Source organism: Loxodonta africana, chromosome 1 (assembly GCF_030014295.1).
Source record: "Loxodonta africana isolate mLoxAfr1 chromosome 1, mLoxAfr1.hap2, whole genome shotgun sequence".
NCBI classification, from domain to species: domain Eukaryota; kingdom Metazoa; phylum Chordata; class Mammalia; order Proboscidea; family Elephantidae; genus Loxodonta; species Loxodonta africana.
In genome coordinates this window covers 21,739,920-21,758,612 of record NC_087342.1, presented here as the reverse complement: position 1 = coordinate 21,758,612, position 18,693 = coordinate 21,739,920, and the positions used below count along the sequence as shown (strand labels likewise).

Here is an 18,693-nt window from a genome sequence, read left to right as displayed (position 1 = left end):
TTGCCAGCCCCTGTGACTATGTGAATCAAGAGAAGCCTCTATCCTGATCCACCGACTTGGCACAATTGGGTGAGCTGTTTCCTTGATATAAATCTCTCTCTGTAAATATTTATACTGTTTACTGGTTTTGCTTCTCTAGAGAACCCAGCCTAAGACAACTGGCTTGCAAATTACAAGGCAAATATGATCCCATTGCCTGTGTGCGCCACTCCGGATGTGCAAATGGATACCACTTACCTCCATTCCACGGTATATATCTTGAAAGTCAGAAAACAAAATGAAAATTGTGAGGCCCAGGGCAGATACCAGCAGAAATGAGAAGATGTCTGAGGAAACACAAAACAATTATTTTTAAATACTAAAAGAATATTTCATATAACTTGGCATACACTGCAGAATCAATTATTTCTGTTGGGCAAATACTGGATGCTCTTCAGAAGTTTTGAAACACTGTCATATGCTGTAAAATATGTTCTGATGCTTATAAGAAAACCAAAAAAACCAAACCCATCACCATGGAGTTGATTCCAACTCATAGCAACCCTACAGGACAGAGTAGAACTGCCCCATAGGGTTTCCGAGGAGTAATTGGTGAATTCGAACTGCTGACCTTTTGGTTAACGGGTGAGCTCTTAACCATTGCGCCACCATGGCTCCTATAAGATAAAGGTAGTATCTTAAAATCTTTTTTTGGAAAGCTGGGTATAAAAAAAAAGTATAGAAGGTAGTTAATCAAATTTATTATAACAACCTCCATAGAGGAGTTTGTTCAACCGAGGATCCCTGGGGCAGGGACATCCTGCAGCGACCAGCCCATCTAAATGATCACTGGTGCACTATCACTGCTTGTCTAGTGAGTCATACGTGTATGGATGAACACTCAGTCTTCTTCGTTGCTTGCAAAATACAGTCCATGACTCTTCCATTGACATTCAAAGCCTTTCACATCCTGGTCCCAGCCGCCATTCTAAGCTGACCCCTCACCGCTTTCCCTTACTTGCAGCAGTAAAGCTAAACTGCAATACCACTTTTCCCAGCTTCTGCGCTACGCGTGGAAAACCTGGTGGCATAGTGGTTAAGTGCTACAGCTGCTAACCAAGAGGTTGGCAGTTTGAATCCACCAGGCGCTCCTTGGAAACTCTATGGGACAGTCCTACTCTGTCCTATAGGGTCACTATGAATCAGAATCCACTTGATGGCAGTGGGTATGACATTTTTGGGGGTTTTGCGCTACATATAATATCCTGTGTAGATGACATTCTCCCTCTCTGTCTTGGCATTTTCCAATTTTTCTTAACTTAAAAAGCTGAATTCAAGTAATGTTTTATCTTTAAAGATTCCTTAGTCCTCCCTTATAATGTTTTATTTTGTATGGGATATTGGGAAACCTGGTGGCATAATGGTTAAGTGCTACAGTTGCTAACCAAAAAGTGGGAAGTTCGAATCCACCAAGCGCTCCTTGGAAACTCTATGGGGGGAGTTCTACTGTGTCTTATAGGGTCGCTATTAATTGGCAACGAGTTTGGTTTTTTGGTTTACATACACTAGTTTGCATCAAGACACTCTGGTGGTGTAGTGGTTAAGTGCTACAGCTGCTAACCAAAAGGTCAGCAGTTCAAATCCACCAGGCGCTTCTTGGAAACTCTATGGGGCCGTTCTACTCTGTTCTATAGGGTCACTGTAAGTCAGAATCAACTTGACAGCAATGGGTTTGTGGTTTTTTTTGTTTGTTTGTTTTTAACTTTGCATCATTTTTAAGTATGTATCAGCTACACTATACCCATTTGAAAATGATTTTGTATCTGGTTCTCTGGGACTCTAAATTGAAGGTGAAACTGAGACACTAGCATGCTCATCTGCTGGGTTCTTTATTTCCAACCTGCCCAGATTGCTTTACTTATGGGGCTAACCTTCCCAGGATGCAATGTGCCAATGTCACTGTCAATATCCCCCAACACTATCCTTCAGAGCTTTTAGCAGAGTATTCTGGAGATGGTGCTCTGTAACTGTTTTGATAGGATTATTCCCTTGAGAAACAAAGCAGTAGTATTTAATCAGTGTTGCTATGAGATATACGCTTCTTACAATCCTCAAAAGTTATCAAAACAACAAGCTAGGTTTTCTCTTATACTCTGTCTACCTCATTTAATCCAGTGTCGGTGGTATTCTCATATCCCAACTCTCTGTAGGTCTGAACCAACGAGAAATCTGAGGCAATTGCCCCTCTACAGCAGGTCCTATTTTTGCAGCCAGCAAAGTGTTATATTGTCACCATTGGGGAATACCTACACCCACCCTCATATTCATTCATGTATCACTTTATGAATACAACTAGAGGCAGCAGGGAGTCCCTTGGTGGTGCAAGTCATTAACACACTCAACTGCTAACCCAAGGTTGGAAGTTTGAGTCCACCCAGAGGCATCTTGGGAGAAAGGCCTGGAGATCTGCTTCTGAAAAATTAGCCATTGAAAACCCAGAGTAGAACTGCTGATACACACGAGGCCACCATGAGTCAGGCTTAGCTTCACGGCAACTGGTTAGAGCCACCAGGCTTTTCCCAATGAGAATGGCCAAGCTTGCTTGGGAGTGATGTAAAGCAAAGAGAAGAAAAGTGGGCAGTGCAGCTACAAAAATACTGCATTTTAACACAAATAACACACACCTTCTACATTTGTTTGCCAGCTGCCCTCTCCCTGGTGCAAGATATTTTCATAAGCCTGCTATTCCAATTTTTACACATAAGTGTAAAAAAAAATTGGTATAGCAGCACTTACAAAAATACCTCACAGGGAGAGAGAGTAGCTGTTATGTAAAAGGATTAGCATAGTGAATTTAGGAAAATTCTTAGCGGGGGGTGGAGCAGCTGGCAAATAAATGCAGAAGACATGTTTTATTTGAGTAAAATACAGTACAGCAGTGTGGGTAGCTTGGTGATATGAAGACCCCAGGAGATGTTTGTGCAGTCTTCATTGACTTCTTTGTTTCAGAGTTCTGGGGACCCAGAGACTGGGGAAGAAGAGGGTGCTGCATATGTCCGTCTTGATGAAGGCTTGGTAGCCACTACTAGCTGGGCTGAGTGCTGTGCTTATCATCTGTCCCCAGACTGATGATCTGAAAAGCAGGCCAGGCCATTGCATGGATGCTCACTTGGTGTCTCTGTGTCACATTTTGGTAATTCTTTGAAAATATTTCAAACTTTTTCATTATTATTATATCTGTTATGGTGATAGAATTAGAAGTGGAGCCTGAAGACATGAGTGAATTGCTGCAATCTCATGATAAAACTTTAACAGATGAGGAATTGCTTCTTATGAGTGAGCAAAGGAAGTGGTTTCTTGAGATGGAATCTGCTCCTGGTGCTCTTTGATGTTACTGTTGTAATTGTCTTTGCATACTCCAAACAGTGCCCATATAAGACGGTGGACTTAATGGACAAATGTGTGTGTTCTGACTGCTCCACCGACTGGCCGTTCACCCTTTTCGGTCTCTCACCTCGGGCCTTGCTATTCCCTGAGACACAACAATATTGAAATAAGGCCAATTAATAACCCTACAACAGCCTCTAAATGTTCAAGTGAAAGGAAGAGTCACATGTCTCTCACTTTAAATTAAAAACTAGAATTGATTAAGCTTAGTGAAAAAGACACATCTAAAGCTAAGATAGGCAGAAAGCTAGGCCTCTTGTGCCCAACAGTTAGCCAAGTTGTGAACGCAAAGGAAAAGTTCTTCAAGGAAACTAAAAGTGCCACTCCAATGAACAAAAGAATGATCCAAAACCAAACCAAACCCATTGCCATCTAATTGTTTCTGACTCCTAGTGGCCCTATAGGACAGAGTAGAAATGCTCTCTAGGGTTTCCAAGGAGGGGCAGGTGGATTTGAACTTCCGACCTTTTGGATAACAGCCAAGCTCTTTGCTGATACGGAGAAGGTTTTAGTGGTCTAGGTAGATGATCAAACTAGCACAACATTCCCTTAAGCTAAAATCTAATCCAAAGTAAGGCCCTAATTCTCTTCAATTCTATGGAGGCTGAGAGAGGTGAGGAAGCTGCAGAAGAAATGTTTGAATCTAGAAGAGGTTGGTTCACGAGGTTGAAGGAAAGAAGGCATCTCCGTAACCTAAAAGTGTAAGGTAAAGCAGCCAGTGCTGACGTGGAGTCTGTAGCAAGGTATCTGGAAGATCTAGCTACGATAATCGATGAAGGTGGCGACGCTAAACAACGGAGTTTCAGTGCAGATGAAACAACCTTATATTGGAAGAATATGTCATCTAGGACTTTCATAGGCAGGAGAAGTCAATGCCTGGCTTTGAAGCTTCAAAGGACAGGCTGACTGTCTTGTTAGGGGCTAATGCAGTTGGTGACTTTAAATTGAAGCCAATTATCATTCACCATTCTGAAAACCCTAGGGCCCTTACGATTATGCTAAGTTTGCTCTGTCTGTGCTCTATAAATGGAACAACAAAGCCTGGATGGCAGCACATCTCTTTACAACATGGTTGACTGAACATTTTAAGCCCACTGTTGAGACCTACTGCTCAGAAAAAGAGATGCCTTTCAAAATATTACTGCTCACTGGCAGTGTACCTCATCCCCCAAGAGCTCCAATGGAGATGTACAAGGACATTAATATTGTTTTCATTCCCACTAACATAACATCCATTCTGCAGCCCATGGATCAAGGAGTAATTTCAATTTTGAAGTCTTATTATTTAAGAAATACATTTCAAAAGGCTATAGTTGCCACAGATAGTGGTTCCTCTGATGAATATGGGCAAAATAAATTGAAAACCTTCTGAAAGGTTCACCACTCTAGGTGAACATTAAACATTAAAATTAAAAACATTAAAAACATTCATGATTCATGAGAACAACGACAACAACGGATTTAGAATATTACATAAACATAGTTGATAACACAGCAGCAGGGTTTGAGAGGGTTGACTCCAATTTTAAAAGAAGTTCTACTGTGGGTAAAATGCTATCAAACAGCATTGCATGCTACAGAGAAATCTTTCATGAAAGGAAGGCTCAATTGATACAGCAAACTTCACTGTTGTCTTACTTTAAGAAATTGCCACAGCCACCCCAAACTTCAGCAACCACCACCCTGACCAGTCAGCAGCTATCAGCATCGAGGCAAGGCTCTCCACCAGCAAAAAGATTGACTCACCGGAGGCTCAGATGATGGTTAGCATTTTTTAGCAGTAAAGTATTTTTTAATTAAGGTATGTACATTGCCTTTTAGACATAATGCTATTGCACACTTAATAGACTACAGTACAATGTAAACATAACTTTTATGTGCACTGGGAAACCAAAAGATTCGTGTGACTTGCTTTATTGCAATATTCACTTATTGCAATAGTCTGGAACCAAACCTGCAATATCTCCAAGGTATGTCTGTATTCATATATCTGTTTCCTTAAAATTTAAATCTATACTTTTTCTATGTCTGGTCATTGTAAATTTGAGTTTCTGTGTAAGGCTGCTTTGAAGAACAAAAGCTTTCCTGTTATGTTGTTGTTGTTAGGTGCTGTCGAGTTGGTTCCCACTCATAGTGACCCTATGTGCAACAGAACGAAACACTGCCCGGTCCTGAGCCACCCTCACAATCGTTGTTATGCTTGAGCTCATTGCTGCAGCCACTGTGTCAATCTACCTCGTTGAGGGTCTTCCTCTTTTCTGCTGACCCTGTACTCTGCCAAGCATGATGTCCTTCTCCAGGGACTGATCCTCCTGACAACACGTCCAAAGTATGTAAGACGCAGTCTCACCATCCTTGCTTCTAAGGAGCATTCTGGTTGTACTTCTTCCAAGACAGATTTGTTTGTTCTTTTGGCAGTCCGTGGTATATTCAATATTCTTCACCAACACCACAATTCAAAGGGATCAATTCTTCGGTCTTCCTTATTCATTGTCCAGCTTTCGCATGCATATGATGCGATTGAAAATACCATGGCTTGGGTCAGGCACGCCTTAGTCTTCAAGGTGACATCTTTGCTTTTCAAAACTTTAAAGAGGTCCTTTGCAGCAGATTTACCCAATGCAACGCATCTTTTGATTTTTGTTTTCTTTATGTTGAGGTGCAATCCATACTTAAGGCTGTGGTCTTTGATCTTCATTAGTAAGTGCTTCAAATCCTCTTCACTTTCAGCAAGCAAGGTTGTGTCATCTGCATAACGCAGGTTGTTAATGAGTCTTCCTCCAATCCTGATGCCCTGTTCTTTGTCATATAGTCCAACTTCTTGGATTATTTGCTCAGTATACAGATTGAATAGGTATGGTGAAATAATACAACCCTGATGCACACCTTTCCTGACTTTAAGCCAATCAGTATCCCCTTGTCCCGTCTGAACAACTGCCTTTTGATCTATATAAAGGTTTCTCATGAGCACGATTAAGTGTTCTGGAATTCCCATTCCTGTTATATTAAAATAAAATTGCTTGTTTGTTTTAATAGTAGTTTCAAAGACTTTTGACTTGTAACCTTGATATATGATTATCATATGATTACATTTGTTGGGACCTTTGTTTATAAAACTTTTTTCATTTAAAACTAGTGGGAATATTTGACACAGGAGTTTGAGTTTATCCACAAGCTTTGTTAAACCATTGTGATATAATTAACATAATTTATATTAAAGGATTTTGCAGCTACTATTAAAATTAGAGTGCTAGCCAATAGCATAGATCTTTCTTGTAAATTGTATTTACAATAACAATAAAAGAAAGGACGATAAGGAATTAACTTTAGAACACGAAACAGCTTGATTTGTTGTGACTAAAGTGAAAAGTGTTATCAAACATTGTACCAAAAAATTTTTAAATTGTAAGATATTCATGTAGTTTATAGGAAATATAAAATTAGAGGTAGATCTTAGCATACTCTCCAAAGTTTTAACAGACCAACTATGCAAAAAAGTAGGGCAAGAACAAAGTTAATTATTAGAATAATATAATTACTGAGACTGGTTTAATAAAGAAAATGTGCATTTCTAACTCAGGAATAGAAACTAGACCTACTTTTCCATTATCTATATTTTATTTAGGAAAATAAAGTTTAAAATTTATGCTATGTGATGTACAAAATTGCAGTAAATTACCCAAAGCAGAAATTTTAGGGGCTAGATTCTCTGATTATGACAGTAAAAGTAGAAATTATTAACCAAGTTTAAATGAAAAATCCCTCCCAACTTACAAATTAAAAACAAAAATCTGTCGAGTCAAAAAAAAGTCAAACTTGTATTTATAGACCACTGAGAAAAAAATAGTAGTAGAAGAGTGTAAACGAATAAAATTCTTTCTCTCTGGAAAGTTAAAAATCACTATTTTGAAAACAATTGGGCCAAAGAGGGATTCAGTCATAATTACAGACATAAGAAAACTTAAAGAATATAACCCACACTGTATATTCATAACTTTAAATGCTTTCTAATTTCAAACGAATGAAAGAAAATGCAAAAATTATAAAGCCAGCTCCAAAAACCAAACCAAACCCATTGCCATCAAGCCGATTCTGACTCATAGCGACCCTATAGGGCAGAATAGAACTGCCCATACAGTTTCCATGGAGTGCCCATTGGATTCGAAATGCTGACCTTTTTTGGTTAGCAGCCATAGCACTCAACCACTACGCCACCAGGGTTTCCAACGTCAACTCAGGCATTTAAAAAAAAAAAAATTTCAAAGAAGTAAGCAGAGGGAAAAAACGGCTACAACAAAAAATTAATAATTAGAAAACATACAGAATTATTAAATTTGAGAGCTGGTTCTTTAAAGAAAACCCATAAAAATAAATTTCCGTTAAAAATAAATGAAAAATATCATACATGAACAAAATTACAATGAGAAGGTACTAAAAGAGTTGCTGAAGGCATTAACAATTATAAGAAAACACCATCCAATACTCTGAACGAATGTTTGATAATCTCCACGAAATAGAATTCTCTGGGCAAAAGTATACACTATTTTTTAAAAACCGTTTAAGAAGAGAATAACCTAACTTAATCATTAAAAAAAAATTATTCTTTCAAAGGAAGGATTTGGAGCCAGATGACTTTACTAGTGGATTCTTGCAAATTTTCAGGGAATAAATAATTCCTATCTATAGAATTTTTTACCAAGTCCAAAAAAAAAGAAAAGAGTCAAATATACAAACCTAACAAAACATGACACAAAATACCTTAGACCAATTACACATGAAATATAGATGTTAAAAAAATATAAAAATCTTCTGGTAGAGGAATAATTTGCCACAAATAAGTGGGATTTGCTCAAGAATATAAGGACGATTTAATACTAAAAAAGTCTTTTATTAATATAATATTCCAGCATTAGATCAAAGGAGAAAAATAGTATAATCATCTCAGTCGATGATAGAAAGACATTTGATGAGATACATCTACTATCCTTGATTTTTTAAAATATTTTTGATTAACTAGAAATAGAAGGGTATTTTCTTTATACAATATAGCCTACCTTGAGGTAATATTTAATAGCATATTTACAAGAGAAGACTACTAAGTATTATTAAAGAGTTGAATTATCTACTATTACCACTATTATTTAATATTGTCTTGAAAATTCTGGACTGTGTGCTAATACAGAAAATATGAATAAGCATTTTAGCTATTGGAAAAGAGGAAGCCACCTTATAACTTGTAGATAATGATACTGTCTTTCTAGAACACACAAGAATCAGAGATTAATAGCAAAGTTCAAAAACATTTCTGGATACAAAATAAATGTAACTACACTATAATTTTTCCACATAGAAGTGAAAATTGGTTAAAAAACATAGTGAGAAAAGAAAAATCATTCACAATATAAAGTAAAATATAAAACGCATAAGATCCATTTCTTAAATGTGTAGGATCTGCAAGGGGGAAAGCCACAGTGACTTACTAAGAGACACAAAACAAAGCAGGAATAAATGGAGAGACATGACGTGTTCCTAAATGGAAAGACTAAATTTAGTAAAAAAATTAAAAAATAGTAGATATGTAAATTCTTCCCGAATTATCAAAATCCCAAAGGGGACTTTTTAAAAGTCTGACCATTTATTCTAGAGTTTACCTGGTAGAATAAAAAGGAGAAAAAAGTAAGATAGTTTTGAGAAAATAAAAGAGTAATAAGGACACATTTAATCTTACCAGTTACTAAAATGTATTATAAAACTCAAATTTTTGAAGCAACAGATCAAGAATGAGCTGACATACCAATGAAAAGATAGTCTAGAAACAAAGATTCTAAATATATATATGCATATACATATATATAAAGAAATACATATAAAGAATATATATAAATAAAATATAAATTTATCATATATAAGTATATAAAAATTCATAAATATGTATTATATAGGTATGATAAAGGTGGTATTATGAACAGTTGGGAAATAAATAAATGGAAGGAATCTTAAATATTTAGTAGTCAATAAATTCACCTGGGAAAACTAGTTAATTAGATAAACTATTTTGATCCCTACCTCAAAAAGTATACCAAAGTTAACATTAGATTACAAAAACACTGAATGGAAAAAAAAATGACAAGAAAATAAAAACTATCTGATTTTGTAATGAGGGAAAACCTTCTGTGAGTAAAGGTAATGGAAAGAAATTACAAAGGAATAAACAGTTCATACAAATAAATAAGAAAAATAATAGCAACCTAATAGAAAAAATGGATAGTGACCTGATAGGACAGAGTACAATTGCCCCCTAGGGTTTCCAAGGAGTGGCTGGTGGATTCTAATCACTGAGCTCTTAACCACTGTGTCACCAGGGCTCCTCAAAGTACAGTTGATCTTAACAATGATAGAGTAAAGCTTTCAGGACCTTCATTTGCTGATGTGGCATGACTCAAAATGAGAAGAAATAGCTGCAAACATTCATTAACAATTGGAACATGGAATGTAAGAAGTATGAATCTAGGAAACTTGGAAGTTGTCAAAAATAAAATGGGCCACATAAAGATCAATATCCTAGGTATTAGTGAGCTGAAATGGACTGATATTTGCCATTTTGAAACAGACAATCATATGGTTTACTATGCTGAGAATGACAAATTGAAGAGGAATGGCGTCACATTCACAGTCAAAAAGAACATTTCAAGATCTATCCTGAAATACAATGCTGTCAGTGATAGGATAATATCCACACACCCACAAGGAAGTTAACTTAAGGACCATTATTCAAATTTACACACCAACCACTAATGCCAAAGATGAGGAAATTGAAGATTTTTTCCAACTTCTGCAGTCTGAAATTGACCAAACATGCGATCAAGATGCATTGATAATTACTGGCAATTGGAATGAGAAAGCTGGAAACAAAAAAGAAGAATCAGTAGTTGGAAAATATGCCTTGGTGATAGAAACAATGCTGGAGATCCCATGATAGAATTTTGCAAGACTAACAACTCATTCATTGCAAATACCTTTTTCAACAACATAAATGGCAACTATACACATGAATTTTACTGATAGAAAACACATGAATCAAATCAACTCCATCTCTGGAAAGAGATGGTGGAGAAGTTCAATAACATCAGATAGAACAAGGCCAGGGGCTGATTGCAGAACAGACCATCAATTGCTCATATGCAAGTTCAAGTTGAAGCTGAAGAAAATCCATTTCCATAGAGTCAGTTCTGACTCATAGCGACCCTATAGGACAGAGTAGAACTGCCCCAATAGGGTTTCCAAGAAGTATCTGGTGGATTCAAACTGCTGACCTCTTGGCTAGCAGCCTTAGTTCTTACCCACTTCTCTGATGGACCCTGAGTATATCCCACCTGAATTTGGAGACCATCTCAAGAATAGATTTGATGTACTGGTCACTAATGACAAATGACCAGATAAGTTGTGTGATGACATCAAGGATATCAAACATGATATCCTAATAAGGCAGGAAAGAAAGAAAATATCACAATGCACGTCAGGAGAGGCTCTGAAAATTGCTCTTGAACATAGAACAACTAAAGTGAACAGAAGAAATGATGAAGTAAAAGAGCTGAACAGAAGATTCCAAAGGGCAGCTGGAGAACACAAAATAAAATATTATAATGAAATGTGCAAAGACCTATAATTAGAAAATCAAAAGGGAAGAACATGCTTGGCATTTCTCAAGCTGAAAGAACTGAAGAAAAAATTCAAGTTTTGAGTTACAATTTTGGATTCTATGGGCAAAATATTGAACAACACAAGAAACATCAAAAGATGAAAGGAATACACAGAGTCATTGTACCAAAAAGAACTGGTCAACATTCATCCATTTCAGGAGGTAACATATGATCAAGAACTGACGGTATTGAAGGAAGAAGTCCAAACTGCACTGAAGGCATGGGTGAAAACAAGGCTCTAGGAATTGACAGAATACCAATTGAGATGCTTCAACAAATGGATGCAGCACTGGAGGTACTCATCTACCCCAAGAAAACTGGAAGACAGCTACCTGCCCAGCCAACTGAAAGAGACCCATATTTGTGCCCATTGCAAAGAAAGGTGATCCAACTAAATGTGGAAATTATTGAACAATGTAATTAATATCACATGCAAGTAAAATTTTGCTGCAGATCATTGAAAGACAGTTGCAGCAGTACATTGACAGAGAATCACGAGAAATTTAAGCCAGATTCAGAAGGGGAAGTGGAATGAAGGATGTCGTTGCTGATGTCAGAGGGATCTTGGCTGAAAGCAGAGAATACCAGAAAGACGTTTACCTGTGTTTTATTGACTATGCAAAGGCATTCGACTGTGTGGGTCATAACGAATTATGGATAACATCGCAAAGAATGGGAATTCCAGAACAATTAATTGTGCTCATGAGGAACCTGTACATAGACCAAGAGGCAGTCGTTTGTACAGAACAAGGGGGCACTGTGTGGTTTAAAATCAGGAAAGGTGTGTGTCAGGGTTGCATCCTTTCACCATACTTATTCAAGCTGTACTCTGAGCAAATAATCCAAGGAACTGGACTGTATGTAAAGTAAAATGTGGCATCAGGATTGGAAGAATACCCATTAACAACCTGTGGTATGCAGATGACATAACCTCACTTGCTGAAAGCAAAGAGGATTTGAAGCACTTACTGATGAAGATCAAAGACTACAGCCTTCAGTATTGATTACACCTCAACATAAAGAAAACAAAAATCCTCACAACTGGACCAATAAGCAACATCATAATAAGCAGAAAAAAATCTTGAATTTGTCAAGGATTTCATTTTATTTGGATTTGCAATCAATGCCCATGGAAACATCAGCCAAGCAATCAACAATGTATTGCACTGGGCAAATCTGCTGCAAAAGTCCTTTTTAAAGTGTTGAAAAGCAAAGATGTCACTTTGAGGACTAAAGTGCGCCTGACCCAAGCCATGATATTTTCAACAGCCTCCCATGCATGCAAAAGCTGGACCATGAATAAGGAAGATTGAAGAAAAATTGACGACTTTGAATCATGGTGTTGATGAAGAAAATTGAATATACCATGAACTGTCAGAAGACAAAACAAGTCTATCTTGGAAAAAGTACAGCCAGAGTGCTCCTTGAATGCAAGAATGGTGAGACTGTCTTGGATACTTTGGACATGTTATAGAGAGGGACCAGTCCCTGGAGAAGGACATCATGCTTGGTGAAGTAGAGGGTCAACAAAGAAGAGGAAGACCCTTGATGAGATGAATTGACAGACACAGTGACTGCAACAATAGGCTCAAACATAGCAATGATTGTGAGGATGGCACAAGACTGGACAGTATTTAGTTCTATTGCACTTAGTGTCACTGTGAGTCAGAACCGATTTCACAGCACACAAAAGCAACAACAAAAAAATCAGAACCTAGGACCAAGTATGTTTTTCACATCATTATTTGTAATACTGAAATCAATTACATGATAGATCCCAGAAACTAGACAGGGTGGCCATATTCCCAACTTAACCATTATCCAAAATCACACCAAACCCATTGCCATCAAATCAATTCCAACTCATAGTGATGTTATAGGACAGAGTAGAACTGCTCCATAGGGTTCCAATGAGTGGCTGGTGGATTCAAATTGCTGACCTTTTGGTTAACAGCCAAGCTCTTAACCACTGCACCACCAGGGCCCCATTTTTTAGTCTGATATAGTTGTTAATAGTGCCTTCTTTCATCCTCAGGTGTCCCTGTCTGGTCAATAATAACAGGGCTTCTCTGCCTTGAGGGTCTTAAAAGCTGTGTATTTTTTTTTTTCTTTTTAAAAATGTTTTAAAAATTCCTACTTAAAGTAATATACTGAGGGAAGTAAATAAAAACTTGATCACGTACTATAAGTGCTAGACCCTTTGTAAACATTGTGCTAGGCCTTTTGTATAAAATGCCCCATTCAGCTCTCCCCACAGGCCTGGGAGGTATGCAGTACTTTTATTTTACAGACGAGGAAATAGGAGCATAGAATGGTTAAAGCAACTTGCCCAATGTTACAAAGCTGCTAAGAGATCAACTTATATTTGAGTTGATTAGAAAGCCTTTCACAAACTGTCGTGATAGGTATGTATGTGCTTAAAATGATTTTTGATGACTCATAATAAGACAGGGCTCATGTGACTGCTCAGTGATATCTGTGCTTATGTGCAAATGAACAGATTTCTGCCCATGGGCTCTACCATCTATGACCATTAAAATTCAATAATCGTTTGGAGTAATGCAATCGTTTCCCCCTCATCTAGTCACTTCACCAGTCAGTTGCAAATATGGGGATGGTGGGGAAGGGCAAAAAATAAAAAAAATAACCAGAAAGAAAAATTCAGCTTTCTTATACTTACAGTTTGTGTAGATGGGCTTTCGAAATGGCTTCCCCTTAGAAAAGATAAATGCTATAGTGATACAGTTGATGGTGGCAATGGGCCACAGCGTGGTGCTCTCAAAACTTAAAATGGAACCAGGAGTCAGAGTAGCATTTCCAGTCCAGTTTTTTCCTCTCAGATTCACATTCGTTGAGAAATCACTTTGGTTGGCCAGCAAGCACTCACTACAAAAGAATCACCAACGTTTATGAGACTTTTTATTTGATTTTTATTCAACTGGTGAAAAACTAAAAATCAATCACTACCGTGAGACCTCAGCCCTGACTGATCTATTTGCCATGTCCTTTTCTTTTTTTTTCAATGATAAAACCCACAAATTAGTTTCCTGTCAGCTTCCTTGTTTAGCTGTTTCTTTGTTTACACTTGTAAACTACTATTATAATTGTTTATAAACAAACAAACAAAATTCCAAAATCCATTGCTGTCAAGTCGATTTCGACTCAGAGCCTCATGGTGACTGTATTAAGAACAAACCAAAAAAAAAAACCATTGTCATCGAGTCGATTCTAATTCCAGTGACCTTGTCCGACAGAACAGAACTGCCCCGTAGGGTTTCCAAGGAATGGCCGGTGGATTCGAACTGCTGAGCTTTTGGTTAGCAGCTGTAGCTGTTAACCACTGTGCCCAGTCACCCTTACTTGATAGTTTTAGAAACTGAGGCCCAAAAAAGGAGGTGAGTAAACTTGCTCTGAGTCCCATCGATAGAAGCAAAGCCAGAATTAGAACTTGATCCGTTGACTGGACTTTGATTGAGTGTTGCAACACAATCAACTAACATTTTTATTTTAGCATTCATTTTAAAAACTCAAAAACTAGTTTAAAAACTCAAATTAGTTTAAATAAATATCTCTTGGTGTATGTCTATATCAGAGGTCAGCAAAGCAGCCCACAGGCCAAATCTAACCTGTTTTTGTGAATAAAGTTTTATTGGAACACAGCCAACCCCAACAGTTTACATATTGTCTGGCTGTTTTGGTGCTACAACAGCAGAATTGAGTAGTTACAATAGAGAGCATCTAGCCCACAAAGCCTGAAATATTTACCATCTAGCTCTTTACAGAAAAAAGATTGCCAACCATGGTCTATATGATGCCCAAACCACCAGGGGAATAATACATTCAGTCACAACCAGCAATTAGATCTATACATCAAACAATCAGTGTTACAGATCTCCTACCACCCACTCCACATGGCTCACGCCAGCCCTCCATTCATTATGTTCTGTATCCTATCCTGGAGCCCTGGTGGTGCAGTGGTTAAGAGCTCAGCTGCTAACCAAAAGGTCAGCAGTTCAAATCCACCTGACAGCTGCACCTTGGAAACCCTATGGGGCAGTTCTACTCTGTCCTATAGAGTCACTATGAGTCGGAATCAACACAATGACAATGTGTTTTTGGGTGCTAGCCTATCATTTGTGTTTTGTAGTAGGCAGACACAATTTTGCTGACTAAAATTTTAGGATATTTGTTCAAACCAAGTTGCACCTTTTTTTTTTAATTGTATTTTAGATGAAGGTTTACAGAACAAACTAGTTCTCATTAAACAGTTAGTATACATATTATTTTATGACATTGGTTAACAACCCCACGACATTCCGAACCTTGGGTTCCTTACTACCAGCTTTCCTGTCCCCTCCTGTCTTCTAGTCCTTGCCCCTGGTCTGGTGTGCCCTTTAGTCTCATTTTGTTTTATGGGCCTGCCTAATCTTTGGCTGAAGGGTGAGCTTCAGGACTGACTTCATTACTGAACTAAAATGGTGTCTGGGGGCCATACTCTCGGGGTTTCTCCAGTCTCTGTCAGGAAAGTAAGTCTGGTCTTTTTTTGTGAATTAGAGTTTTGTTCTACATGTTTCTCCAGCTCTGTCTGGGACCCTCTATTGTGATCCTTGTCAGAGCAGTCAGTGGCGGTACCGAGTTCTACCATTTTGTTGGCTGCTCATTATATAGCTCTTAGAAAACTAAGAAACCAAACTTTACCTGCATCTGTAGACCTCAAAATACCAGGGCTGCTGCTTCACAAAGAAAAATGCACAGATCTGCACGATGCAGGTGAAGCAGGAATTGAGAAAGACCGAGAGCAGCAGAGGGGGAGAGAGGAGCTGTCCTGCTGGTCTGTACGGAGCCAGCTTAGGGTAAGCTTGCGTTGAGCTCACTGAAAGACAAATGCAGTTTCTCTTTTTATAATTTCATCAATGAGAATAAAAAATTAAGATGCATATTATCTTGAGTCTTACAATAGGGTTCAGAATTAGCTAACATGCATTGAAGGTTTACACCTAGACCCCATTCCATTGCTGTCGATTCTGACTCATACTGACCCTATAGGAAGGAGTAGAAATGCCCCATACGGTTCCCAAGGAGTGCCTGGTGGATTTGAACGGCTGATCTTTTGGTTAGCAGCCATAGTTCTTAGCCACTACGCCACCAGGGTTTCCAAGGTGAGCACATTACCTAGCTGCATATCCAAGTCTACCAGCCTTTGTCTTCTCTGTGCTTTGTTTTCATCTTGAGAAAGGAAAGCAGTGGGTTCAAAAGTTCTGTGATTAGTAGATGTATCATATTGCATATTTTCTGTACAACCACGTTGAGTAGGAATGTTATGCTAAAGAGGAAATGACCTTCTAAATGGAATAAACGGGATTAATATTACCTCTCAATGATGATGGGAAAGTGGAGTGTTAGGGTGAGTGTAAGAAGGAATGTAGCTAGACTACTCTTCATATGCTGGGTAGTTTAAAAAAAAAAAAGGACTTTCCCTATTGTTCACTTACAACACCTCTGAGCACTTCAATGCGCCAGGCACTGTGTTAGATGCCAGAGCTTTATTTTGTTTCCTCCTGGGCTAGCATGTGAATGTAGGACTGGTAGTACACATTACATTCCATTTGGAAAAAGAACTCGTTAAAAAGCTTGCTTCCAGATGGGAGTGTTAAACTATACTGCAGTTTTGATTCCAGGATTTATCTCTTGAAATTTAAAGGGGTTGGCAATGGGTGGAGAATAAAAAGAACAACTACCAAAAAATAAAATTAAAAAAAAAAAAAAGATGATTACATGCTTTTTAGAAGCTACATATTCTAACGAGCTGATGACAATGAAATGTGCTTTACTACGCAGGTCAAAGCAGGAAAGGAATTTAGGAAGGTTGGAAATTAGAAAATATCACATTTAAAGGTTTGCATCATAATCACTCGTGTTTCAGTTCTTGTCTTCATATCTGTCATCTCTTCCCTTTCCACAGATTATGATTGGCTTCTCTGTTGTAAGGAAGTGGGGTGTATTCCTGCATATAGGTGGGGCAGCAGGTGGTGGGAAGTGGGTGTCCAGTTTGGTACAACAAAATTCTGAACCAGGTATGCAGATCATTCAATGTGTGTTCTGGGGGTAATCATGTAAACTCTCTGGTCCTTCATATTTTCGTGTATAAAATCAGTGTGTTGGAATGTCTAAATGGTCTCCAATGGCTCTTCCATCTCAGTTATTCTAAAGCTCTATGACCATCTAGCAGGTCCCTGAGTGGTACAAATGATGTGCGCTCCACTACTAGCCTAAAGATTGGTGGCACCATTGAAGACCTAATGATCTGCCTCCATAAAGATTACAGCCAAGAAAACCCTGTGGAGCAGTTCTACCCTGTAACACATGTTGGCGCCATGAATCAAAACAGACTTGACAGCAACTGTTTCTAGAAGATCCTTGGGTGTCGCAAATGGTTTGCACTTGTCTACTAATCAAAAGGTTGGTGGTTTGAACTCACCCAGCAGGGCCACAGAAGAAAGACCTGGCAAACTGCTTCCATAAAGATTGCAGCCAGAAAAACCTACTGAGCTCAGTTCTACTCTGTAACACAGGGGTTGCCATGAGTGGCAACTGGTTCATGACCATCTAGGCTTTGTTGTCACCAATCCCATCAGAGTTTCCCCAGGAGGATGCTGAGCTAGGGGATGTGGGGAATGCAGAGATGAGGGGGACATCTCTCCTGTCCTCAAAGAGCTCACACTCCAGTGGAGAACACAGATGGGTGCACAAAGAAGGGGCACACAATATGGACTGTAGTCAATGCTGAAGACAGATATAAAGAAATGGAGCTCTGAGCTCACAGACGGCAGAGGCTATCATGCTTGGAGTTCTCTCTGCCTTCCAGCATCTGAGGTAGATGTGTCCAGAGAGTTCATAAAGAGGCTATATGCAATTATATATGAGTTCTACCTCTATGGTCTCTTTGGTCTTCTCTTTCTTACTTACTCGTTGTAGTGTCTATAGTCTTTCTTTTACATGGGGCTGTGAAAGACTGAATTATTGGCCTTATAGTGTCTGAGTGTACTTAACCTCCTCTTAATTTTGACTTGCTCTGGCCAAAGAGATGTTAGCAGAGGCTTTGAAGCATGTGCTCATGGCTGGGCTTGTTCTCTGGCTCCCCTGAGAATGCCAATGCCCTGGATTTTGTTCAGTCTGCCTGGGCCGCAGAATAAAAAGTGTGAAGCAGACCTGAATCAAACCTACAGCCTGGATCAAGGCCAACTGATCTACACCCTAAAGCAGAGCCACTCAGCTGAGCCCACCTACATCAACTGAACCACAGTCAACCTACAGATCCATAAGTGGGAAAATAAATACTTGATGTTGTAAGCCACTGAGTTTTGGGGATTTTTTTTTTTTTTAAATACAGCACTGTTGTGACAATAGCTGATTGAGATAGGGTACAAATGCAGATAATATTTCAACTTTTTTCATATTGTTTTTACTAGCTGCCATTGAGTTGGCCTCAACTCATGGCGACCCCACACACAACAGAACAAAATCCTGCCCAGTTCTGTGCCATCCCCATGATTGGTTGTAGGTGGGA

General features: G+C 38.5%; 1 protein-coding gene across 1 annotated transcript in view; it reads right to left on the bottom strand.

The window, feature by feature from the left end:
• Positions 1-18,693, bottom strand: part of ATP13A5 (ATPase 13A5) — a 131,212-nt gene that overhangs the window by 6,079 nt on the left and 106,440 nt on the right. The window contains exons 26-28 of the mRNA XM_064280571.1: positions 15,825-15,999; positions 13,807-14,012; positions 238-326 (exon numbers count right to left, since the gene is read on the bottom strand). Coding sequence (XP_064136641.1) covers positions 238-326; positions 13,807-14,012; positions 15,825-15,999 — 470 coding nt within the window. The remainder of the gene's footprint in view (positions 1-237; positions 327-13,806; positions 14,013-15,824; positions 16,000-18,693) is intronic.